This window comes from Eretmochelys imbricata, chromosome 1 (genome assembly GCF_965152235.1).
Source record: "Eretmochelys imbricata isolate rEreImb1 chromosome 1, rEreImb1.hap1, whole genome shotgun sequence".
NCBI lineage: Eukaryota > Metazoa > Chordata > Testudines > Cheloniidae > Eretmochelys > Eretmochelys imbricata.
Genome location: NC_135572.1, coordinates 187999917 through 188025259, shown reverse-complemented (window position 1 = coordinate 188025259; position 25343 = coordinate 187999917). Strand labels below are relative to the sequence as shown.

At 46.5% G+C, this 25343-nt stretch overlaps 2 protein-coding genes and 2 non-coding genes across 6 annotated transcripts in view; 1 reads left to right on the top strand and 3 right to left on the bottom strand.

The window, feature by feature from the left end:
- The window catches only part of MPZL1 (myelin protein zero like 1), a 58238-nt gene extending 49118 nt beyond the window's left edge, over positions 1 to 9120 (bottom strand). Inside the window, exon 1 of one of the 2 annotated variants that reach the window (XM_077820384.1) lies at positions 9017 to 9120. In XM_077820384.1, the coding sequence (XP_077676510.1) occupies positions 9017 to 9101 (85 nt within the window). In that variant the 5' untranslated portion in view covers positions 9102 to 9120. Of the gene's footprint in view, positions 1 to 8065; positions 8205 to 9016 lie in introns of those variants that run through there. The other variant, XM_077820391.1, reaches the window with a different exon arrangement.
- Positions 9121 to 18082: 8962 nt separating this feature from the next.
- On the top strand, positions 18083 to 18154 carry TRNAP-AGG (transfer RNA proline (anticodon AGG)). Its single transcript has one exon. It is a non-coding gene; the product is annotated as a tRNA-Pro (tRNA).
- An 850-nt stretch (positions 18155 to 19004) lies between these two features.
- Positions 19005 to 19076, bottom strand: TRNAP-CGG (transfer RNA proline (anticodon CGG)). Its single transcript has one exon. It is a non-coding gene; the product is annotated as a tRNA-Pro (tRNA).
- A 2831-nt stretch (positions 19077 to 21907) lies between these two features.
- The window catches only part of RCSD1 (RCSD domain containing 1), a 46021-nt gene continuing 42585 nt past the window's right edge, over positions 21908 to 25343 (bottom strand). The window contains exon 7 of one of the 2 annotated variants that reach the window (XM_077820360.1): positions 21908 to 24170. In XM_077820360.1, coding sequence (XP_077676486.1) covers positions 24146 to 24170 — 25 coding nt within the window. In that variant the 3' untranslated portion in view covers positions 21908 to 24145. The other variant, XM_077820369.1, reaches the window with a different exon arrangement.

The following is a 25343-nucleotide window of genomic DNA, read 5'->3' as shown; positions in this document are numbered from 1 at the left end:
GACACTTCTCTTGCACTGACAACAGCAACTGCTGGACCATAAAGGAAGAGAGAAGAGACTGATGATAAAGTGTGAGTAGAAAGAGGAACAGAGAGAAAATTCATAAGGTGGACTTAGGGAGTGCAAATGAAACAATTCCACAGAAGGCAGTTTTTAACCAAAAAAATGGGGAGTCAGTGGAGTTGTTGGGTCTTTACAGCCTCCCATGTGTAATTAAGGCGTCACTGCTAAGGCAGAACAGGAAAGGAAACAGTTACCACACTTTATTTTCTATGTTTTATATAAACCAAGAACTTTATTCCTCTTTTGCTTAAGACTGTAAGTGCGAGTTGAAAAACCCAACCAGCCCACCTCTAATAAGTTGTATATCAAACTTTGATTACCATACATTCAATTCTTTTCCCCTGTGGGACACTCCCCATACCACCACAATTAAGCAACAATATTGCTTGAGATATGTCCAGTTAAAAATAAAAAAAGTATGTCAAAGAATGGCATTATGGCATACTGCCATTGTAAAATCAGAAGGGTGAAAATATACCCACTTGATACAGCTTTGGGCATTTTACAAGTGTCCTGAAGTCCCACCTTTATCTCTAGGCTGCTGAGACAACACTTACTGGCAAGGGTCCTTGTTCTAAGAAGCCTCTTACTCCATTTTGCTTCACTGACCAATCTTTGCCCCAGTAAAATCTTGAGAGCTGGAAAGGGACCCAAAAGCTGTATCAAGTTTGCATGAGATGGAGCACACACTGCAGCTACCCTCAATCCTTAATATACCAGGGAAGCCAGTGAAGACTAAATGCCAGAGTAACAAATTATTCTGATCAAGATGGAGCATTGCATACTGGACCCTGTCGTATATAGGGCAGGGGTAGGCACATGTGCCAAAGGTGGCACACAAGCTGATTTTCAATGGCACTCACGCTGCTTGGGTCCTGGCCACCAGTCCGGAGGGCTCTGTATTTTAATTTGATTTTAAATGAAGCTTCTTAAACATTTTAAAAACCTTATTTACTTTACATAAAACAATAGTTTAGTTATATATTATAGACTTATAGAAAGAGACCTTCTAAAAACATTAAAATGTATTAATGACACGCAAAACCTTAAATTAGAGTGAATAAATGAAGACTCAGCACACCACTTCTGAAAGGTTGCCGACCCCTGATATGGGGGCTGCACACACATCTTAAGGTTTAAATCCCACAGGCCAGTGTAGCAAAGCATGCACATTGCATTTGATCATCTGTGCTAGAAAAGTACGGGGGGGGGGGGGGGGAGGGGAGGGAAAGAGAGAGGTTTCAAGTTTGCTTGGACATAGCAAAAGGAGAAGTTACCTGGACAGTACCTTTCATACACTGTACAAGTTTTTTTTCTGTGGTTCAAACTGGGAGAAGACAGTTACTTCAGTAGCACAGGGGCAACTTTCCTTCCACAGCCTTTAGGTGTGTGTATGGCACATTTTCAAGTCTATTGTGCAATTGAAAAATAAAGCGTGCAACATTAATTTCACAGGGAGGCAGATTTCCAGGAAAAGTGCCACAAACCTGACCTGTGGCTCTTCATGTGTGCATGTAATTTATTATTAAATACATTTTCCATGCTTATCTAGACTTGAGGAATGGCATTATCTTGTAAGCTTGTAGACTTTAGTCTCTTGTATACTCTAGATACAAGACAATAGATGGTGGAACTTTTTAGGCTTTTATTGCCTTGTCTACACTAAGGAAACTTTTGAAAAAATTCCAACTTTGCTAATTCTACTTCTGAACTGGAGTTAGCAACATCTGGGACCTTAGTGTACACACCCCACTGGCTGCTGGTACAGTCTTCAGCACAGGATCATCTAACCTTGCTCACTGCAAGTTTTGTCAACATGATGCTGCAAACTATCAGCAGTTGCTGGATTGCCTACTCCAGGGTTCCCAACATTGCTAACATCAGTTCAGTTGAACACGTGTTCGCAACAGATGCTCAACTGGATAAGGGTTTTTCTCCCAGCCAGTGGCAGAGACCTGCAAACATCTGCAGTCTTAAATTCCCCGCAAACCCAGCCCTGGTTCTTGAAACATCTGGCTAGTAAGCACATGCTCAAATAAACTGATACAGATTCAGTTTTTAGGGACTCGATTATTTAAAACTCAATTCCAATATATCCAATTCCAGAAAAAAAATTTCTTTAATAGATCTGCCAAATGTTGGTATTTGTAGGCAGACTCCCTCACTCTGAGTTAATTTTAAGTAGTTTACATTTCTCCCTCATGAGGAAGGATTTTGCTGTGTTTCAAGGAGAAACTTTAGGAACCTTTCTTGTATTGTCCTATTTTGGACTACTGTTTAAAAAAAAGTCAAGACTGATAAAGAGAGGCAAACGGGATGCGGTAGTATCTTCTATTGGACCAACTTTTGTTGGTGAAAGACAAGCTTTGGAGCTATACAGAGCTCTTCAGGCCCTCGACTTACTTTGTTTTTTAAATCAGCTTTCCTCCCTACTGCATTGCCGCTTTTAAAACCATTGTTGCAGTCAGTTATTTCTGCTGCTCCTTGCACTTTGACTTTTACTCGATTTACAGCTCTTGGTTTGCAATATTCACTTTGGTCCTACTGTGTCAAAGAACTTGGTGTGACTAAGTGGAGAATGCTTTCCACTCCTAGTGCACGTTCTCTCAATTTTGCAAACAAACATTCTCAAGTCTCAACTCTACCCTTTTTCCAGAAGGGCAAGCTTGGTACATAGCCCGAGGCCTGGTCTCCACTTGAAATGAGGCTGACCTAGCTATGTTGGTCAGGAGTGTGGATTTTTCCACACCAGGCCTCAGGCTGACGTGACTAGACCAGTCTGACGTTCCCCTGGTGTTATCTGAACCAGTGATCTGCTAGGTCGCTCCAATCCTCGACCCTGGGAGCCAGCCTTACCCTGCTCTGCTTTGAGAACCCCCACTCCCGGGCTGTTCACGCACAGCTTCTAGCATGTAAGCTGCTCCCAGTTACATGAGGGAGCACTTTTGGCCAGCCGCTGCTTGGATTGTGCAACCAAATGATACTAGCCAATATCTCCAGTCCCAGATACAACCCTAGGAATCTCCTTCTTGCAATGTCCAGTTATGCCTGCTGGACGCTGCAAGCTTATATAAGTTCATTAATTTAACCAAAAAATTGATATGTACGAGGCTCGTTATCCCAAGTGGAGTCTCTGGCATGCTTCACAGCAAACGCACTGCTTTAGGTAGAACAAACAAATTGATTAACTACAAAAGATAAATTTGAAGTGCTTTGACTTATTATCACAAGTCAGATTTGGTCAAATGAAATAAAAGCAAAACACATTCTAAGCTGATCTTAACACTTTCAGTGCCCTTACAACTTAGATGATTCCCACCACTGGCTAGCTGGCTACCCTTCAGCCAGGTTCTCCCCTTTGATCAGCACTTCAGTCACTTGGTGGTGGTGTTTTTTGATAGAGGTGGAAGAGAGAGGAAGAGCATGGCAAACATCTCTCCCTTTTATCATGTTCTTTCTTCCCTCTTGGCTCTGCCGCCCCCTCCCCCTGACCCTTCAGGGTCAGGTGAGCATTACCTCATCGTCATCCCAAACTCGAGAGTCCAACAGATCCTTTGTTGCTGCCTAGGCCAGTGTCCTTTGTTCCTGAGAGGCTGGGCTGGGTTTGACCCATACATGCCCTGATGAGGTGTAAACTGCCCCTCTCTTCCTGGAGAGCTTTGCCTGGGCTTGTTTTAAACCATGAGGACACACTTTCAGCCTCAACTATATACATGAAATTACAACCTATTACGTTATTATAACAATGCTCAGTGCATCATGAGCCTTCCGAAGACACCCAACATGACAAACTTTGCACTGAATACCACACAATTATATTAGAAGGATGAACATAGGGGTGCAGGGTGTTCCCCCGAGAAAAAGAGCATCACAACCAGGCTTTCAGTCCCTTCTTACCTATTGCTGACTTGGGAGTAAGTCCCAGCATGGAATTTCTCACTCTATCCGTGTACAGGATAATGGGTGTAGTTTAATTCCAAGATGAGGAAGCTATTTGGGGAATTATGTAACATGAGGGCATAAGGCCACCTTAAGGCAATATCCTAAATTCAAAGACTAATTTAAGTATCCTCTCCTTTGAGCTCTGTCTCAAGGCAAACATTCTGAAATATGGCAGGGAACCCACTGACCTTCCAAAATGAGATGAATTCTTCTATGGATTGCATGTATTCAATAGGCACATAGGCCAGCAACACAACTAACTCTGTATAGTGTATATAAAGCCTTGTAATTATGCTGTGGGGCAGAATCTAAGCCAGTCACAAGAAGAATAGGAAAACAACATTTTGAAGACTTATTTTCTCTACATTAAAATACGTAATTCAGTGGTGGATTCAGGGTTCTCAACCCGAGGGGCAATGAGTTAATGGTGGTATCACTTTCAATTACACCTCTTCCCCCTCCCCTGCTGTGGCCAAGGGGGGCAGGGGTGGGCATTCATTGTGGCCTTGCTCCTACCCCACAGACTTGTCAACACAGCTCTGTGGTCTATGAGGGCACGAATCAGGAAGCATGCTTATGTGCCGTGCACTAACCTTGCAGGTGCAATATAAAAGGTACCTAGTTTGCCTTAAGGTAGCACTACAACTATGTGAACTAGGAACCTTCCAGTTCACATCAAAAGTGCTTACAAAGGGCAGTGAGAGTGCTCATCTATCTATAAGACTGAGACTCTTTGTAACACCCCATGTCAGCTACTCTGCCAGTCAGCACTCCTGCTCAACACCATGCCTAATCTCAGACATTGGCAACCTGACAGCAGGATTGTCTGGCTATGTAGACTCCCTCCTCAGGCCCGACGCTACCAGCACTCCCAGCTATCTTCGAGACACCACTGACTTCCTGAGGAAACTACAATCCATCGGTGATCTTCCTGAAAACACCATCCTGGCCACTATGGATGTAGAAGCCCTCTACACCAACATTCCACACAAAGATGGACTACAAGCCGTCAGGAACACTATCCCCGATAATGTCACGGCTAACCTGGTGGCTGAACTTTGTGACTTTGTCCTCACCCATAACTATTTCACATTTGGGGACAAAGAATACCTTCAAATCAGCAGCACTGCTATGGATACCCGCATGGCCCCACAGTATGCCAACATTTTTATGGCTGACTTAGAACAATGCTTCCTCAGCTCTTGTCCCCTAATGCCCCTCCTCTACTTGCGCTACATTGATGATATCGTCATCTGGACCCATGGAAAAGAAGCCCTTGAGGAATTTCACCATGATTTCAACAATTTCTATCCCACCATCAACCTCAGCCTGAACCAGCCCACGCAAGAGATCCACTTCCTGGACACTACGGTACTAATAAGTGATGGTCACATAACCACCACCTTATTCCAGAAACCTACTGACCTCTATGCTTACCTACATGCCTCCAGCTTTCATCCAGACCACACCACACAAATCCATTGTCTACAGCCAAGCTCTACGATACAACCGCATTTGCTCCAATCCCTCAGACAGAGACAAACATCTACAAGATCTCTATCAAGCATTCTTACAACTACAATACCCACCTGCTGAAGTGAAGAAACAAATTGACAGAGCCAGAAGAGTACCCAGGAGTCACCTACTACAGGACAGGTCCAACAAAGAAAATAATAGAACGCCACTAGCCATCACCGTCAGCCCCCAACTAAAACCTCTCCAACGCATCATCAAGGATCTACAACCTATCCTGAAGGACGACCCATCACTCTCACAGATCTTGGGAGACAGGCCAGTCCTTGCTTACAGACAGCCCCCCAACCTGAAGCAAATACTCACCAGCAACCACACACCACACAACAGAACCACTAACCTATCCTTGCAACAAAGCCCATTGCCAACTGTGTCCACATATCTATTCAGGGGACACCATCATAGGGCCTAATCACATCAGCCACACTATCAGAGGCTCGTTCACCTGCACATCTACCAATGTGACATATGCCCCCATGTGCCAGCAATGCCCCTCTGCCATGTACATTGGCCAAACTGGACAGTCTCTGTGTCAAAGAATAAATGGACACAAATCAGGCAACAAGAATTATAACATTCAAAAACAAGTCGGAGAACACTTCAATCTCTTTGGTCACTTGATTACAGACCTAAAAGTGGCAATTCTTCAACAAAAAAAAATTCAAAAACAGACTCCAAGGAGAGACTGCTGAATTGGAATTCATTTGCAAACTGGATACAATTAACTTAGATTTGAATAAAGACAGAGTGGATGAGTCATTACACAAAGTAAAACTATTTCGTCATGTTTATTCTCCCCCCCACACCATTGTTCCTCAGACATTCTTGTCAACTGCCAGAAATGGCCCACCTTGATCATCACTACAAAAGGTCTCCCTTCCCCCCCACCCCGCTCTCCTGCTGGTAATAGCTCACCTTACCTGATCACTCTTGTTACAGTGTGTATGGTAACACCCATTGTTTCATGTTCTCTGTGTATATAAGATCTCCCCACTGTATTTTCCACTACATGCATCCGATGAAGTGAGCTGTAGCTCACAAAAGCTTTATGCTCAAATAAATTTGTTACTCTCTAAGATGCCACAAGAACTCCTTTTCTTTTTGTGGATACAGACTAACACGGCTGCTACTCTGAAACAAGACAAGTTTGCCTTTCCAGATGTTTTAGTACATGGATTGTTTTTCAGAGGGGACTGGTATTGGATATTTTGCATTCCCTTTCAGCCACTACCACCACCAATGACTAGTGTCACTTCTGCAGTGAAAGAAAGCTAAGCATCTGATAGCTACCACCTCCTCCACATGAGTCATCTCACAACAAAGAAAACTGCTTAATAGAAACTACCCTATTGCAGAGTGGGATTTAGTAGCTAGAGGGAGTCTTGTTCTCCAGGGATGTTCTAACCTGTTTTGCATAAACTCCATGCCACACGTGAATTCCAGTGTTTCAGCTCCACACAAAAACAGGTAGCAGTCAGCCAAACATACAGCCTTTCTTCTGCATTGGCTAATTCATCCACGCACAGGGCACACATCCAATTTGTTCCCTATTTGCAGTTATCAGAAATTTCAGAAATGTGCTACCTACCACCACACAAACACTTCACTTCCCAATACCCAAACTGAACTTGAGGGTTAACTCTGCGATATAAGTGGTGGCTGAATGCCTCTGGGCAAGGACTGTTAAAGGTTTCAGGGTTTTCCCCATTGCATGAAGGACATCTGAGCAATTGTGTATTGTCTCCCCTCCTGTTCATGATTGCCTAACTTCTGACAGCTAATTCCTTACATGAAAGTAATATTAGCAGAACAGTTGTGTATTTTAAGCTGTCAATTAAGGGTCTGTCTACAGTGACAATTAACAGCACTGCAACTTGCTGTGCTCAGGGGGGGTGTTTTTTCACACCCCTAAGCAAGAAAGTTGCAGCACTGTAAAGTGCCAGTGTAAACAGTGCCCCAGCGCTGGGAGCCGCACTCGTTGTGTGCCGTCACCACACAAGGCACATTAAAGCACTGCCGCAGCACCGCTTTAGCGTTGCCAGTGTAAACTAGCCCTAAATTGAGCAGATGGAGGAGAGGAGATCCAACCCCATATGACTAAGCAGCTCTCCCTCAAGTCCACTGCCAAGTGTTCCTCAGAGCACCATTTGGGAATCTCTGCCTTTGAGATGGACACTGCTCTGTGGATAGAGAACATCACTGCCAAGAGTGAGCAGTCCAGCACTTTTCACTATCAAAATAAATTTTCAAGGAAGTTATTTTCTACAGTTTATACCCTTCTGGACAGAGTTTACCCAAGACCACATATGATTTTCTCTTTGCCATGTAAGACAGGGTTTTGGTTTATATTTAAAAGCATTCCTACCAACCTGGGATAGCACCATTCCAGAACCAGGAAGTAAAACGATTTAAGAAAGGGGAAACCCAAATTAGTCAGTTTCATTGCAGGGCCTAACTGAAAAAGCAAACGCATCAGATTTTAGAAACTACAGTGAGAGTTTCAGGGGATGGATCACTTGATTATTACCTGTTCTGTTCATCTCCTCTGAAGCACCGGGCATTGGCCACCATCAGAAGACAGGATACTGGGCTAGATGGACCTTGGACTGACCTAGTACGGCTGTTATCAGCCTAGTGCTTGCTAACAGATACAGTATGAACAGTAGTTTCTCTTGAGTGTCCCTTTAATATCACAGAATTTTCTCCAAGTGACTGGACACTTGGAAATGCCCAGGAAACAGCAACAGGTATGGTGGGGGATTGGCAGGATAGGCTATACCCAACAGTAGCTTCCTTCTTAACCAGGTTAGGTTGGTATCCTTACAGCTGCCCCTCTACTCTGTGCCCAGTGGTGTATATCAATTCAGACCCCAGGACCGGATGCCCCATTTCGGAAGCAGCTGCAACAACACAGAATTTAGCTCTGGCCGGAACCCCGCAATGCTTTACCCACTTCTTCCAGCTGGAAGCCACCAGTCCAGTCCCTACAGGTAAAGGGGAAATCCTCAAGGCCCCCAATCAGACAGCACAGCCTAGGGGACCAGGCTCCTCAAGGACTTTCTGCTGCTGCTGCTCCTACTACTACTGTTGCCGCCGCCCTCAGGTCCAGGGGTGGGATATCGTCCAAGGACGCAAGCGACACGTACGTTTTAAAACAGCTCCTCCTTGGAGAGCGTTTAAATCTGGTCACCGCCAGCCAAGCCCCGCGGCAGTCGGGGGCCAGGGTGGGGCGGGCCGGGGAGAGCGTGTTTCCCCCACAGCTGCTCTCACCCAGCCGCACCGGGGCGGCCCCCACGGCCGGCGCGCCCAGCAGCCCAGAGCGGCCGGCGAGTGGCCACGGGCCCAGGACACGCCCGCTGCCGCGGAGCCCCCGAGAGCGGCGCTTTGCGGGTCTCCAGCCCAGGCGCCGCCCCGCCCAGGGCTCCCCGGTCACCGCGCCCGCTCCAGGGGAGCCCCCCCCGCCGGCCCCTGCACTCACGGAAGCCCAGAGCGGCCGCTGCCGCTAGCATCAGCGCCGGAGCCGCCACCGGCCGCCCCGCGCCGCCTCCTGCTGCCGCTGCCATTTTCCTGCCGCCGCCTCCCCGTGCCCCCATTGTCCCGGCCCCCGGCGCAGCCCCGCCTCTTCGGGCCGGACGGTGGGCGGGGAAAGGGGCTCCCCGCCAGGAGATGGGACGGAGGAGCCGTCAATCGCGCACGCCTCCCGCGTCCCGCCCACCGCCCTTGTCTGGTCCCGCCCCGCGTGTCCGATGCGGCTACTTGATTGGCGAGTTGGTTTGTCATTCACTAGAGGAGCGCCCTACCAGAAAGAGGAGGGTCGTTGCCTTGGCCCCGCTTTTCCCCGCTTCGCCCCGCCCCTCCGTGGAACACGTGACGCTGAGCGGGTGCAAGGGGACGCCGGGGATGTTCCCCAGTTGCTGGCGGACTGTGGCTTATGTAGCCCAGGCCGTATTGGTGTGACGGGCTGCACCGCGCCCGAGCCTCAGCCCCAGCGCCAGTGCCTATGCCAGCTCTGCGCGCCCACCCCTCGCCTTCCCGGCCAAGCCACCAGGGTTGCTCACTCTTAATGGGTGTGGTTCTTAAAGCCCCAAAGTCTGGAGTCATGTGATTTTACAAGCACCTGAGCTCGCTCTTTATTTATTTATTTATTTATTTATTTATTTAATGCTTCTAGCCCTCACTGTTGTAGAGAAGAGCTTAGGGGCTCAAAAACCAGCAGACAAATACCACCCTTCAAATTTATTTTAACACTCTCATTAATTTTATGTCAGCCTCAGGCTTTTGGGGAACTCACTCATGGGCTGAGCAATACTGCCCCAGTGCCCACCCACCCCACTATGTCCAGTCTCTGCCATTTCCACTCATCTTGCTGCACCCCAGCTTGCACCACACTGACCACCTGCCTTCAAGTTTTAGTGTTTTTCATTGTTTAGGTCTTAAAACAGTAACAAGTCAATAGCAGATCATGAACTGTAAGGATGAAGGAATTTTATTAAAGTTAATGTTTAAAACCAAATTTATACACAAGATAAGAGGGAAGGTACTGTACAGCTGGGGTCGGGCTTGGGTTATGGGGGAACTGCAAGTATTGGTTACAAGGTTCACGAGGTACATACATATCATATAACCAGCATAGATCCAGATTTGGGGTGTACAAGTTTTTAAAGCGTCAGTGGATAACTGGGCTCGGGTATGCCACCCATGGAATGTATTAGGAGTCCAAGTCAGTATTGGTGTAGAGAATAAGTACATGGGTGGGGTGTGTCCCTTGGTTTGTCAGGGAAGGAAGTGGGTTATTTCCCTGGTCGGTGGTCTCGGTTACTCAAACTGCTACTGGTGGTGTCCCCTTATGTCTTCAATGTAGATGTCTCTGGACCACCTGATGGTGTCGGACACCATGAGCTATTTCATGAGCCAGGCGTAGCATCGATCGACTCCGCATGCTCTCAGTACCAGCTTGTTGTGGGGGTCCCATGCGCCCAGGGCTTCCACGATCAGGGCATGTATCTGGACCTTATAGCCCTGGGCTCTCAGGGTGTCGGCCAGTGGGGTGTAGTTCAACACCTTCTGTGTTCGGGCCTCAACCTCTTCAAACACACTTGTCCTTTCCTAGCCAATCTGACACTAGAGAACTGCAGAGCAGCCACAGTGCTACCTCGGCAGCCTGGCTTGTTTTCACAGATAACAGCTTCTTCACTGGAGAGAGCAACTATCAGACCACATAGTTTTATTGAAGACCACACAAATGAGAGTTCTATTTGGGCTGGGTGAAATCTGGACCTGGTTTATGCGTAGATTGATAGGACACAGTAGTATAACATTTTGCTCAATTTCATGAGGCAAGAGCCTGACAGGTGTTAGGGAGAGGATAGAATTATGTTTTCAGATGGGATTAGTTTTTGATTATTGGCATCACTATAGGGCAGAATCGAGGTTGTTTGAATACTTTAACTGTGCATTTCCAAAACTTTGTTTAAATTTCTTTTAAGTTTAACCTTACTTCTAGGATTTATAATGTATGTTTTAAGGATAGATCTCTTTGTAATGTTTTTCACCCTAAATTACTTAGTATACGCTCAAATTTAACTCAGTGTTAATTTAACTTTTATCTGGGAATACTAATTAGAAGGAAAGTGTCCCAGTTCTGCTCTGTGCTCACAATTCAGTTAGTTTTTATGCATGCATAATATCTGCTTGCAAAACTGCAGGTGTTTTGTTCTAGCTGGTGTGGCAGCTGGAAAGGTTAGACCCCAGTCTTCACTCCCATCTAGTAACATGGGTTGGATTATCCTTTCAGATAATACCAGTAGCAAATTCAGATAATACCAGTAAATTGGTTAGTCTCTAAGGTGCCACTAGTACTCCTTTTCTTTTTGCGAATACAGGCTAACACGGCTGCTACTCTGAAACCTGTTATTATGCAAGGCACTGCATTTAGCCGTATGGAGTGGAAATCCATCAACTTCATGAAAAATCTTGTATAGATACAGACAGACATCATCTTCCTTTCCAAATGCAAACAGATGGACATCATACCAAAAGGACTGAAGGTAAAAAATCCATTACAATCTACATACCATACAGACAATGCTGATAGCTTGTGCCACTCGCTCTCAAAGAAACTGCGGAACCACCTGAGCAACATCCTCTACAGCAAACAGGGAAAGATTAAGAATGAGCTCTCAAAACTGGATACTCTCATAAAAAACCAACCTTCCACACAAACTTCCTCGTGGCTGGACTTTACAAAAACTAGACAAGCCATTTACAACACACACTTTGCTTCTCTACAAAAGAAAAAGGACACTAAACTATCTAAACTACTACATGCCACAAGAGGCCACAGCAATGGTTCCCTTAACCCACCCAGCAATATTGTTAATCTATCCAACTATACTCTTAGCCCAGCAGAAGAATCTGTCCTATCTCGGGGCCTCTCCTTCTGTCTCTCCACCCCCATGAACATGATACAGTTCTGTGGTGACCTAGAATCCTATTTTCGACGTCTCAGACACAAGGAATATTTCCAACACACCTCTGAACAACATACTAATCCACAGAGACCTTCCTACCAACACTACAAAAAGAAGGATTCTAGGTGGACTCCTCCTGAAGGTCGAAACAACAGACTGGACTTCTACATAGAGTGCTTCCGCCGACGTGCACGGGCTGAAATTGTGGAAAAGCAGCATCACTTGCCCCATAACCTCAGCCGTGCGGAACACAATGCCATCCACAGTCTCAGAAACAACTCTGACATCATAATCAAAAAGGCTGACAAAGGAGGTGCTGTCGTCATCACGAATAGGTCGGAATATGAACAAGAGGCTGCTCGGCAGCTCTCCAACACCACTTTCTACAAGCCATTACCCTTTGATCCCACTGAGGGTTACCAAAAGAAACTACAGCATTTGCTCAAGAAACTCCCTGAAAAAGCACAAGAACAAATCCGCACAGACACACCCCTGGAACTCCGACCTGGGGTATTCTATCTGCTATCCAAGATCCATAAACCTGGAAATCCTGGATGCCCCATCATCTCAGGCATTGGCACCCTGACAGCAGGATTGTCTGGCTATGTAGACTCCCTCCTCAGGCCTGACGCTACCAGCACTCCCAGCTATCTTCGAGACACCACTGACTTCCTGAGGAAACTACAATCCATCGGTGATCTTCCTGATAACACCATCCTGGCCACTATGGATGTAGAAGCCCTCTACACCAACATTCCACACAAAGATGGACTACAAGCCGTCAGGAACAGTATCCCCCATAATCTCACGGCAAACTTGGTGGCTGAACTTTGTGACTTTGTCCTCACCCATAACTATTTCATATTTGGGGACAATGAATACCTTCAAATCAATGGCACTGCTATGGGTACCCGCATGGCCCCACAGTATGCCAACATTTTTATGGCTGACTTAGAACAACGCTTCCTCAGCTCTCGTCCCCTAATGTCCCTACTCTACTTGCGCTATATTGATGACATCTTCATCATCTGGACCCATGGAAAAGAAGCCCTTGAGGAATTCCACCATGATTTCAACAATTTCCAGCCCACCATCAACCTCAGCCTGGACCAGTCCACACAAGAGATCCACTTCCTGGACACTACGGTGCTAATAAGTGATGGTAACATAAACACCACCCTATACTGGAAACCTACTCACCGCTATTCCTACCTACATGCCTCCAGCTTTCATCCAGACCACACCACACGATCCATCGTCTACAGCCAAGCTCTACAATACAACCTCATTTGCTCCAACCCCTCAGACAGAGACAAACACCTACAAGATCTCTATCAAGCATTCTTACAACTACAGTACTGACCTGCTGAAGTGAAGAAATAAATTGACAGAGCCAGAAGAGTACCCAGGAGTCACCTACTACAGGACAGGACCAACAAAGATAATAACAGAACGCCACTAGCCATCACCTTCAGCCCCCAACTATAACCTCTCCAACGCATCATCAAGGATCTACAACCTATCCTGAAGGACAACCCATCACTCTCACAAATCTTGGGAGACAGGCCAGTCCTTGTCTACAGACAGCCCCCCAACCTGAAGCAAATACTCACCAGCAACCACACAACAGAACCACTAACCCAGGAACCTATCCTTGCAACAAAGCCCGTTGCCAACTGTGTCCACATATCTATTCAGGGGACACCATCATAGGGCCTAATCACATCAGCCACACTATCAGAGGCTCGTTCACCTGCACATCTACGAATGTGATATATGCCCTCATGTGCCAGCAATGCCCCTCTGCCATGTACATTGGTCAAACTGGACAGTCTCTACGTAAAAGAATACATGGACACAAATCAGACATCAAGAATTATAACATTCAAAAACCAGTTGGAGAACACTTCAATCTCTTTGGTCACTCGATTACAGACCTAAAGGTCGCAATATTACAACAAAAAAAACTTCAAAAACAGACTCCAAGGAGAGACTACTGAATTGGAATTAATTTGCAAACTGGATACAATTAACTTAGGCTTGAATAGAGACTGGGAGTGGATGTGTCATTACACAAAGTAAAACTATTTCCCCATGTTTATTCCCCCCCACAACCCCCCACTGCTCCTCGGACGTTCCTGTTAACTGCTGGAAATGACCCACCTTGATTATCACTACAAAAGGTTTTTCTCCCCCCCCGCCCACCGCGCTCTCCTGCTGGTATTAGCTCATCTTAAGTGATCACTCTCCTTACAGTGTGTATGATAACACCCATTTTTTCATGTTCTGTGTGTATATAAATCTCCTCACTGTATTTTCCACTACACGCATCCGATGAAGTGAGCTGTAGCTCACGAAAGCTTATCCTCAAATAAATTGGTTAGTCTCTGAGGTGCCACTAGAACTCCTTCTCTTTTTATCAGTAGTAGTGTTACCTGAGGTTTTTTCAACCCAAAGTTCTTGGTAATTTTTACTCTGCGCAAGGTGGTGTCAGGAAATAAATCAAGGGAGACATAGCCGTTCAACTGATAGATGGCTGGTACAAACAGGACAACACAAGAGTGTTTTCACTTAAAGCTAAACTTTACTTAGTCTCAAGCACTTACACACATCTGCAACAGGTTAGTAAAACACCCCCAACCCTCAATAATTACCAAAGCTGAGTGAGGCTTTCAAGTGGCACCGTGACACGCTTCAGCTGGCCAGGCTTCTGTCTGCCAGTGGAGACCAAGATGCGTCCAGAGAGAGCGTCCCTTAAGAGCCCCTTCTGAGAAGTCCCACTACCTCAAACTTTTTCCCTTTATTTATACATTAGTAATACAATGACACATCCCTTAAAGAAAACTTGCTAAGTAAGCAGGTTTAAAAGATCAAGCATCTTATGATTGTTGATTAACCAGAGATTTTTTTTTTCAGAGTGTCCATGCCTTAGGGCCCTGACAAACATTCCTGAGGGCGCATATAAACGGACTTCTTGTTTTTCTAAAATACATGCATCAGCAATTTCAACATTCTTAGCAGGAAGGGCATGGGGTCAAGCCACCCTATCTGTGGCACCCAAAACCCTCTCCCCTCCTGTCTTGCTTACGCTGAGGCCTCTGCATGACCAATTTAGGACCTGCTGACTTGGCTACTTTTAGCAATAAGCAAAAATGCCTCAGTATGGCCTGCTACCTTGACTACTATTAGCAATAAGCCATAGTGGTTTTAAGCACTTTACTGGTTCACTGTTTACTACGTACAGTAGGATTGATGGATTAGGAAAATAGAAGGTCTCTGAGGCTTTTTCTTGTAATGCTTCCATTTCCTAGTTTGATTTTCCCCGATGCATTTGGGTAAGGGTAATTCAGTGTGTTTTCCCATTTCTTTCAACAAAGTTGAATTATTTTGGTTGTTGTAGTTTTTCCACCTAAAGATCATTGTCTTTGCCTAGTTGACCTGCACAGCCTATGTTCTGAAGCAGGTTTATAGTAAATATTGGTTCTTTTGCAGACTTGGGGGTAGTTTCATGGAAGACAGGTTAGGGGATTACTGCAGTCAAGGCACTAGGCTGCTGTTATATACACAAAAGAGGACAGAGACATGGTTACATCCCACTTTTAGTCCCATCTCTTTCCTGAAGATCTGATTGGTGGGGGTTGGGGGACGACAATCTCTTTAATATTTAAATAACTGATGCACACATTTAACCATGTTGTATGTTATTCCACTCTGTAGCAGTTTTAAAATTCATTGCTGGGTGCATCTTGCATCAAACAAGTGTATCAGGCAGAAAAATGACTTCCCCTGTCTTCTAGGGAGACCCTGGATTCCCATGACGTTAGGACCAGTTGAGGATAAGGCCACTGCAGAGGCTTACCTAGTCTGATTTCCAGTTAGTATTACACCTCAGTTTTCCTTCTCAGATGATTCTCCAGCCCCCAGTATAGTTAAATCACTCCAGCTAAGTCACAAAAGTCTACCCCTTTCAGAATTAAAGTCCAAACAGAAACACAAACAACAAAAATTTTTCTCCCATCCTCTTGCCATACATAACCATTGCTCAAAGGATTTGTCCTGTTCCCAAACAGCCTTTCACCTGGGTCCAACATCCAGCTCTCCTGGTCCTTAGTCAGTCCCTTCTCCTTCCTGTTGACAGGAGCAGCTGTACCTCTGCACAAGGAAGATCACAGGGGAACCCACACCTACCCTCTACAACAAGTTACCATCCTGGGATGCGAAACAATTATATCTGCCCCATAACAAACTGTCCCATCTTTACTTCCTAGAGCCTCTGCCAATATGCAAAAAGAAAAGCAGTACTTGTGGCACCTCAGAGACCAACAAATTTGTTTGTGCATAAGCTTTTGTGAGCTACAGTTCACTTCATCGGATGCTCACCCTTGCCTCCTCACCAGCCCCTTTTCTAGCTAGTAGCCTCCATCTTAACAGAGCACTCCCACCTAATCTTTCTCCTAAATAGCCTGCCCTTTTTTTATCCCAGCAAGCTTGGTTTAGTCACATACTTCTTGTCATGTGACTCCTATGTTCAGTCCCTTCACCTGGGGAGGTGGGCTAAGCCTCACATAAGAGCAGCTGAGCCCGAAACCACTTAAAGTGTCAGCTCACCCTGTGAGTTGTAAGAGCATCTCTCTTCAAGTATATTTGGATGAGGCCTACTCTGGACCTATTCTTTTCAGGTAATAAATATGAGGTACAAAAGACTGAAGTGTCAAAAGAGGAGGTGCTGGAACAAACTTTTTAGAGTGTCCTGCAGAGCATACTGGTGGTTTGGTTTTGTTCACATCATGTCCCTATGCGGAAACTACAAGTCCTAGTGTTCAATATCCCATCTTGATCTGAGCTTCCATGATTGCTCAAATGGGCAGCAGGATGCAGCATTCAGTGCTGCAAAAGGCCTATTTTGATCCAAACAGAGCTGCTTGAGAACTCTGCAGGTCCCACTGTGGAATTGCTCAGTCTCAGTCCAAGCAATATGGTTCATATATTGCATGGTCCACCAAACAGTACACCAGTTCACTGCCTTGGAGTGGTCCTTTCCAGAGAAACTACAGGTCCAAGAATGGTGTTCCAGCTCAATTAAAACATCCTCTGTATTAAAATGAGCACAGCTGCAGCCTACATTGTAGAAAAACATAGCGCTTCCCTTAGATCATTCCACCGTAAGCCAAGGCTCAGAGATCATGCTAAGAAACAGACTATTGTAGGTGAAACTGAGCTCAGAATGTAACCTAGTCTGACCACCTTTAGAGCTGCAAAACCTTATCTTTTGCAAAGCCAACCAATAATAACAATGCTAAGACAATTTTTAAAAATCCAAATACAGTGACTGACTCATAAGACGGTAGGAGCAGATCCAATTTTGTTCTGAGTCCTGATTCTCTTATATAACTGTACTTCAGCACCTGGATGCTATGGTGATTGGTTCTTTGTAAATATAACAGGCAGATAGGTGTATAATGCCCAAGAGACTTTTGAATAAAAGCAGACACCCCTATGCCCATGTAGCATTGCACTGGAGTCAGTAAGGATCCTCACAGTTGGAGGGATCCATCTGTGTGGCTCAGATTGCAGGGTTGGGACCATAGTTATTAAATTAAATATTTGTCTATCATTAAACAAGGTGACTTTGCTGCTTGACATTGTTATAACAGCCTGTTTTCTGTGGGCTTTTATTCCTTCTTAATTTTGAGCTCTTAAATGGTCTATAGATCTTGTACTGGGTCACTGCACGGGGTGAATTTTTCCCAAGGAGAAGGCAGCTCTTACAGATCTGAAGGATGGAAAGGGATCATATCACTGGCCCTCAGGCTTGATTAAAGAGTCTGTGCAGTTACATGTGCATTATTATCTCTATTACAAATAATAGTATTGTTTATCTAATTAATTAATTTGAGTCTAATAACAATTCTAATAACAAATGAAGGGGTAATGAACGATCCTTGGTGGCAGAACCTACATAGGGGGCAGAATAGACCTAGCGTAACAACTGGCTAAATCAGAAATATCCACGTGGATAGGACTGAACCAACGTTAGCTTCCTTTACAGTAGCTAGAAAGTTGCTTATACAGCGGGCTCGTTGGTCTAGGGGTATGATTCTCGCTTAGGGTGCGAGAGGTCCCGGGTTCAAATCCCGGACGAGCCCTGTTTTTCTCTTCCCAACACTTGAACAGTTCTACGATCATTTTACATTGTTTTTATTGAAAGTACATTTACACATCAAGATAAAAGAAATGAGGAAATAGCTGCAACGAAAAACATGGCCCTCTTGCTTTCTGTATTGACAGTGCATTAATTTGAATATTACATTTATTCTCACTGCTTCGTGAGTCCCCTCGCCTCCTCCACACGAACTATTATTAGCCCCACTTTTCCCGCAAGTACCCCCATACATCCTCCTCTTCTTCGGCCTCTAATAACATTGCTCAACCCTTTAATGAGACTAGCATTACGGGGCGGGGGACTACGTAGAGAGCCCGCGGGGGAGGGAAGGCGGCAGGAAGAAATACATCTTGGGGTGCACGAGGAGAGCGGCTGCTGCCTGTGTATTTCCCCTCTCCTCCCGTGCCCCCTACTTCGTCTCCCTATGACCCTGTCCTCCCCACGTTCCTATGGGTCTGTGCCCTCCCTAACCCTCCTTGTCACGGGGGGACACCTCCCACGTATTTACAAAGGAAAAAATACAGCAATCTCTCTTTGCCTGCCTCCCCAGCCTGATCTCACTGTTCAATTTTTGTGTCTCCACTTGCACGATCCCCTACTTTGCCCACCCCCAGGACGCCCGGCCAGCCACTGCCCCCCTGTGCACCCCTTCCCCCTGTGCAACTCCCACCCACCCCAGTTACTCCCCCCCCTGCATTGCCCTCCTCCCACCCACTTCACCTTGGGCTCCTTCCCTTACTGCCCTCGGGGCCCCGCTGTCCAGGTAATGCAATAAAATGAACTGAGGGATCAAACCCACAAAACGGGAGGGCTCGCGCCCCCCCTTTCCAAGCGGGCTCGTCCGGGATTTGAACCCGGGACCTCTCGCACCCGAAGCGAGAATCATACCCCTAGACCAACGAGCCGCTGTCTGTTCCTTTTTCCCCAGCCAGACTTTTCACTATTATCCCGCCTCCTCCCTGCAGCGCGCCAGCCACTACCAGTGTGGGCCCTCCCCCGCCCCGCTACCGGATGGTTCCGCCCATAGGCGGCCCCTGCTGGAAGATACCATTCCGCTCCCCACTAGGATCCCCCCGCCTGATGGTATCGCCTTTCCAGCGCCCACAGTCAGCCCGCTCAGCCGCCCCCATCTGGCAGATACTATTCCGATTCCTGCCGTGGGGGAGGGCGCCTGATGGTAGGTCTCGAGCCCTCTGTGGGAAATCCCACTCTGCGCTTTCCCCCGGGGACTCCTCACCCCCCTAAACTCTGAGGTAACACACTGTCCTGCAACGGCGGCTGGGTTCGAGCAGGGCGAGCTCATCCCTAGTGGAGGGGGGGGCGGTCTTTCCCGCTTCTGCTCCCCCCCACACGCTGCGGTCCGGACGATCCGTCCTTCCCCCTGCTCCCATCGTGGAACCATGGTTTCGCCCGGCCCGCCCTTCCCCACTGGGCTTCAGGAGACGGTCGCTCGAGTTACCCGGATGTTGCTCCCTTTCCCCACGCTCCCTTTCCCTGAAGAGCGGGCCCCTCCCGCCCTGATTCCGCCCCGTTGAGACCTAAGAAGTTGGGGGGATGAGGGGGAGCTAAGCTGCGCGGCGCTGTCCCACTCGGCCGGCCGGCGCGCGCGGAGGGGGCGGGGCGGGGCTCCCTAGGCTGGGGCGTGGCCAGGTTCAATTCACCGCCCCGGGGCCTCTGCCCACGTCAGGCCCAGCCCCGCCCCCTGGCACCGTCGCAGGCTGTCTGGGTGAGCCAGGCCGCTCACGTAGCCTCCCTCTGTGCTCCGGTTTCCCTTGTGTGAAACGGGGCTAATACGTTAAAAGATTGTGAGGCGCATGGAAATCTGCCGCTGAAAAGCGCTGGGTAAGAACTAGGTGTTAATACTGCTGGCAACGCCTTTCCAAAAATCACTCTTCCACCAATAGCTGCTCTCCTTCCTCACCTCCTGGGCCTTTCATCTGGCTCCCGTTCCAGTTTAAACCATTAAAGCCGGAAGACAACCACAGACCTCAGAAGACCTCGGCTGAACACAGCTGCCCAAACTCTTAGCTTTGATGTTGCATTCCTTTCCCCACGCTGTTGTGTTTTGTTTCTCTAAATTTGAAGTTCATCTGGGCAGGAAGCTTGTATTGTTACACTACTTACCTGTAATGCACCAGGCCTGCCAGAGGTGCTACGTAAATAATAGAATTTTCTTACTTGTGGTGTTTTCCTGTCCAATCATTAAGAGTTTTAGGATCTGGTCCTGTACTCTTCTATCCAGAGATTTTGAGATGCCACTGTGGCTACCCTGGGTCTGAATGCACAGTCCAGGGCCCCTTGTGTTTTTATATAAAATAGTTTTTAATGTAGGTTGTGTGTAACTAGTAAATATCATCCAGCAGGTCCACACAGGAGATATGTGGAGGTATGCAGCTCAGACCTACTCACAGAAAAGCTGGGGAGATTGCCTGCTTTAACGCATATCTTTTCTCCACCCCTCTCTTCACACACAGAGAGTCTTTTATCTAAGACAGGTCGGGCAAACTACAGCCTGTGGGCTGCGTCCAGCCTGTCAGACCTTTTAACCCAGCCCTCGAGCTCCTGCCGGGGAAGTGGAGTCTGGGGCTTGCCCCACTCCACGCGTGGTGTGGCTCCACATGGTTCCCGGAAGCAGTGGCATGTGTCCTCTCTGGCTCCTATGCATAGGGGCAGCCAGGGGGCTCCGCACACTGCCCCTGCCCCAAGCGCTGGCTTTGCAGCTCCCATTGGCCAGGAACCAGCGCGCAGAGCTGCCTGGCTGTGCCTCTGCGTAGGAGCTGGAGGGGAGAACATGCTGCTGCTTCTGGGAGTTGCTTGAAGTAAGCGCCTCCAGGAGCCTGCACCCCGATCTTCTCTTGCACCCCAACTCCCTGTCACAGCACTGATCCCCCTCCCGCCCTCGAACCCCTCGGTCCCGGCCCGAAGCATCCTCTTGGCCCCCAAACCCTTCATGCCCAGCCCCACCCCTGACCCGCATCCCCAGCTGGAGCAATCACACACACCCTGCACCCCAATCCCCTGCCCCAGCCCCCTCCCACACCCTGAACTCCTCATTTCTGGCCCCTCCCCAGAGCCCTCACCCCCCTCCTGTACCCCAACCCCCAATTTTGTGAGCATTCATGGCCTGCCATACAATTTCCGTACCAAGATGTGGCCTTCAGGCCAAAAAGTTTGTCCACCCGTGATCTAAGATGTCCTTCATGGAGTAAATTCTCTTCACCCACTCAGCAAGGCTACACTCCCTCAATCCAATACTGAACAGCTCCCCATCTCTCCTTCTAGGACTCTGTCTGTTACCATAGAATAACAACAGACCTATAAACAGACAACAGAAGAAAGAGCCCCTTTAAGTAGCGTCTGCCACATGGAAGCAGAGAGTGATATCATACCTGCTACACCACTGTGGGTGTGGAGGGGAAATTTTGTCTGAAGGAAAACCTTTATTCATACCATGGAATCTTTAATGGCTACACAGGTAGGATTTGTGTTTTTAAGATCTCATCCTGAAGACCTTCACATAGTGAACTTTAAGAGGATGAATAGTTAAGTCAGAGCTATCAGTACTGGGACCTAGCTCCAGGGAGTCCACAAATTTCAAACTTGATGGTTTAACACTACACTATCCACTTGTTGTAATCCCACCCTCATTCTGCCTGCTGCTACCAGCTCTACCCATCCTGGTTTGGGCTTCTGCAGCTCCCCAGGAAGAAACACTTATTTTTCTTTTCAACTCCACTGTTTTATTTCCTCTGTTTTTCCATTATATTTTCAAGATGAGGGGGACAAATTCCACCCTCTTGACCAGCACACACATTCTCTAAACATGCACACGCATATATACAGTAATGGACAATCACACACGTCCAGATACATCAGCTGAGAAAAGAAGTGTTATAGTGATGCCTGCAGCCTGGCCTGGGATACAAGTCCAAGCAAGCCGATTAAAACATATTTCAAAGGTGATGACACTTGCTGACATGGCTCAGAGAGGGTGTGAGAGTTGCATATACTGAGAAACCTCTTCTAGGTACAAATGGCAACACCAATCACTTTTCACTGGTTTTGAATGAACAATACCTTAGTGCTTTCATCTGGGAGGATGGGAGGCAGGACACATTAAGTAGAACATAAATCCATTTGTCTTTTTATGACTAGTACGGGTAAAAGGTGACACATAGGATATTATTTATTTGTATAGCTGTAGTGCCTAGGAGCTCCAGTCATGGTTTAGGATCCCATTGTGGTAGGCTCTGTACAAACACAGAACAGAATGACCCTCTGCCTCATAGATCTCCATCCACAGAGCAGGTGCAGCAGAGCCAGGTTCCATCACTCTCAGCCTTGCCAGTGTGTCTAACCCCTGTCCTGGTGCAACTGCTTCAAAGATGAAAGGGAGTTCAGTCTCCACGGCCATTTCAGACTTTGGCTTCTTCAGTGATACTGTCGGGTCGGGGCGGTGTTCGGTGTCAGATAATGTGCTGGTGGTTTTAGTGAGGTGGACACCTGTCCATCAGGAATGGGATTGTGATACTCCCACAAACCCATTTCATGTAGACTAATCAATAGCTAATGCAATCTGGAGGTAAATGGCTCCATAGCCCAACCACAACTAGTCCCCTGAGCCAGCTAGTCCTTTGAAAGTTTTAACAGAACCCTAAATGCCAGCTCCAAGCACTTATATGGCCTCATCACCATAGTATCTGAGTACTTCTGCTGTTATCCAGTCCTTTCAAACACTCCTTCTAAATGCTCTAAGGCAGTGGTTCTCAAACTTTTTATATTGGCAAACTCCTTCATACAGCAAGCCTCTGAGTGGGACCCCCCCTTATAAATTAAAAAACACAGGATTTTATATTTAACACTCTTTTAAATTCTGGAGCAGGGTTGGGGATGGAGCTGGGCTGGCGGGGCTCGGGCTGCCAACCCTGTGCATGGCTGACAGCTCGTGACCCCCTTGTAATAACCTTGCGACCCTCTGAGGGGGTCACGACCCCCAGTTTGAGAACCCCCACTCTAAGGAGAGAACCTGGCTCCTTAAAATAATTTTTTCATTGGATGATAGTTCACCAGTTCAAATTTAGCCTAGGCAATAGGCGAACCACAGCCATTGGGAGTTGTGGGTGGCTGTGCAAATGTAAACAAATGGTCTGGCGGCCTGCCAGCAGATTACCCTAACAGGCCACAGGTTGCCCACCACTGCCATAGTAAGTGAAACTCAATCATACATAGGCTGTTCACTAGCTTACATGAAATGTATAGGTTATTTCAGTCCAGTTTGCAGTAAACAAGTGTCCATTTCACAAAAAAATTAAAAGTGATTCTAACTGGCCACTTGTTGGCAGTCTCAGTAGAGTCCAAAGACTGAAGATGTCATGACAACTGACTTACTTGCAAGGATCAAGTGTAACAGTTGAATACAGTGGTGGAGTAGTATGAGGAAAGCTTGCACTATTACTTCCCATGCTGTAAGTGTTCTGTGGATATGGTACTTCAGTTGCTACTTCTCACCAGCACGAAAAAAAACCACACACAAAAAATCCTATAGAAAAATAATCTTTAGCTGTTAGGTGTTTCATATACAGATTTGCCAGCCCAACACTAGTCCAAGTAGATATTCATCAAAGATGCTGTATAAACCATTTTAAAATGATCTTCTCCAGATTTAGGATTCACATTGTCTGCCATACAGCATATATATGTGTAGAGAGAAAATCATTTTTCCCTACTTTTAAAAACTTCATTTACTTACATTTGAAAACTATTTCAAAGGAAGCTATTTAAAAAGGCAAAACTTATATATGTCCAAAACTGATAAACTGCATCAAAGTCCAACATGGGGGAGCAAACAAAATTTGGAACTCTGCTGTAATGGTGAACAGTGGGCCCAGAAATGGTGGTGTTTGTCATGCCCAAGCTACTGTGCATCAGGTCTCCAGACATAGCCATGAAGTTGCTCAATATACCCCAAGAAAAGTCAGCCAGTACATCCTTTTTGAACCCTGCAGCAAAAAAAAAAAAAAAAAAAAGTCTTAATTCCAGTCTCTCCTTCCCATTGCTACAGAATGTTATGGGTAAGAGCAGTGGACATCTTTGATGTTATTAATATTCTGCTGCTCTATTGCAAGGGAGAGTCCTCCAGTAGCTGCACCTTAATTGGACGCTTTGGCTTCTCTTCACATTAAAGTCTCCTGTGTCCTGATTGGGTTCAGCATTTTGAGAGAGAAAGAATGATAGAAGACAGTAAGGAAAGTTATAAAAATAAACATATGTTACAATTTTATATTGATAGGAGTCGCTAGGAAAGTCTGGAATCTGAGTGTCTTTTTGGCCATCTTTTATAATTGGGTTATGGTTTTCCTGCTATAAATTTGAAAGACAGCTGCAGCCAGACCACTCCAGACTGATTTCCTCTGTTCTCACCAGCTAAGCTGGGTCAGACTTGGATTGAAGACAGGGAATCAATTTTTTTCAGTTTTTAAACTTTCCTATCCAAATTCATTCTGGTTCTTTTCTCCCTACAACATGCCCTTTAAGACACAGATTTGAGCCCTCCAAACTCAGATAGGTCAGTAAGAAAGCAGGACAGGGGGAAATGCAGAGGGTCCCATGTTGCTGGGGTGACTTTTCATCAATGTAACTCTGTAATAGCTAGTGTGCAGGTGACACCACTGCCCTCTTGGATGGAATGGGAGACCTGTTTAGGTGTGTGGGATTATGTTGGTCACCAGTGGTTAAAGGCCAGGTACGATGAGTGTAAACCCTAATATAGCTAGTGGAAATTCTCCTTTACCTCAAGTGGTAGAGGCCTGTGTTTTCTGATTTAGAAGGAACAAGTTTGTGTGGTTCAGTGGGTGACCACGAAATTGGTATGCTTGCACCACAATTAGGGCTGACAGTGCCAACAAGAGCTTTGAAAATGTCCCTTTTAATCAGACAGTTTAATCTAAATGGTCTCAGGGTGAAAAATGCTTTTTGCCACATGTACTTTCAAAATACTGGGCAGCTGAGCAAAGTGTCAAAGGTCAGCATTTCTTTCTCTTTTTCACCTACCATCCCTTTCACTGTCATGCCAGCCTGGGGAGCTGAGCCTTTTAATTGTCTGTATTAGATGCTCTGATATTGAAGTTGATTTGTACTGGGATTTAACAAGCACCAGAGGGAAATGGTAACAC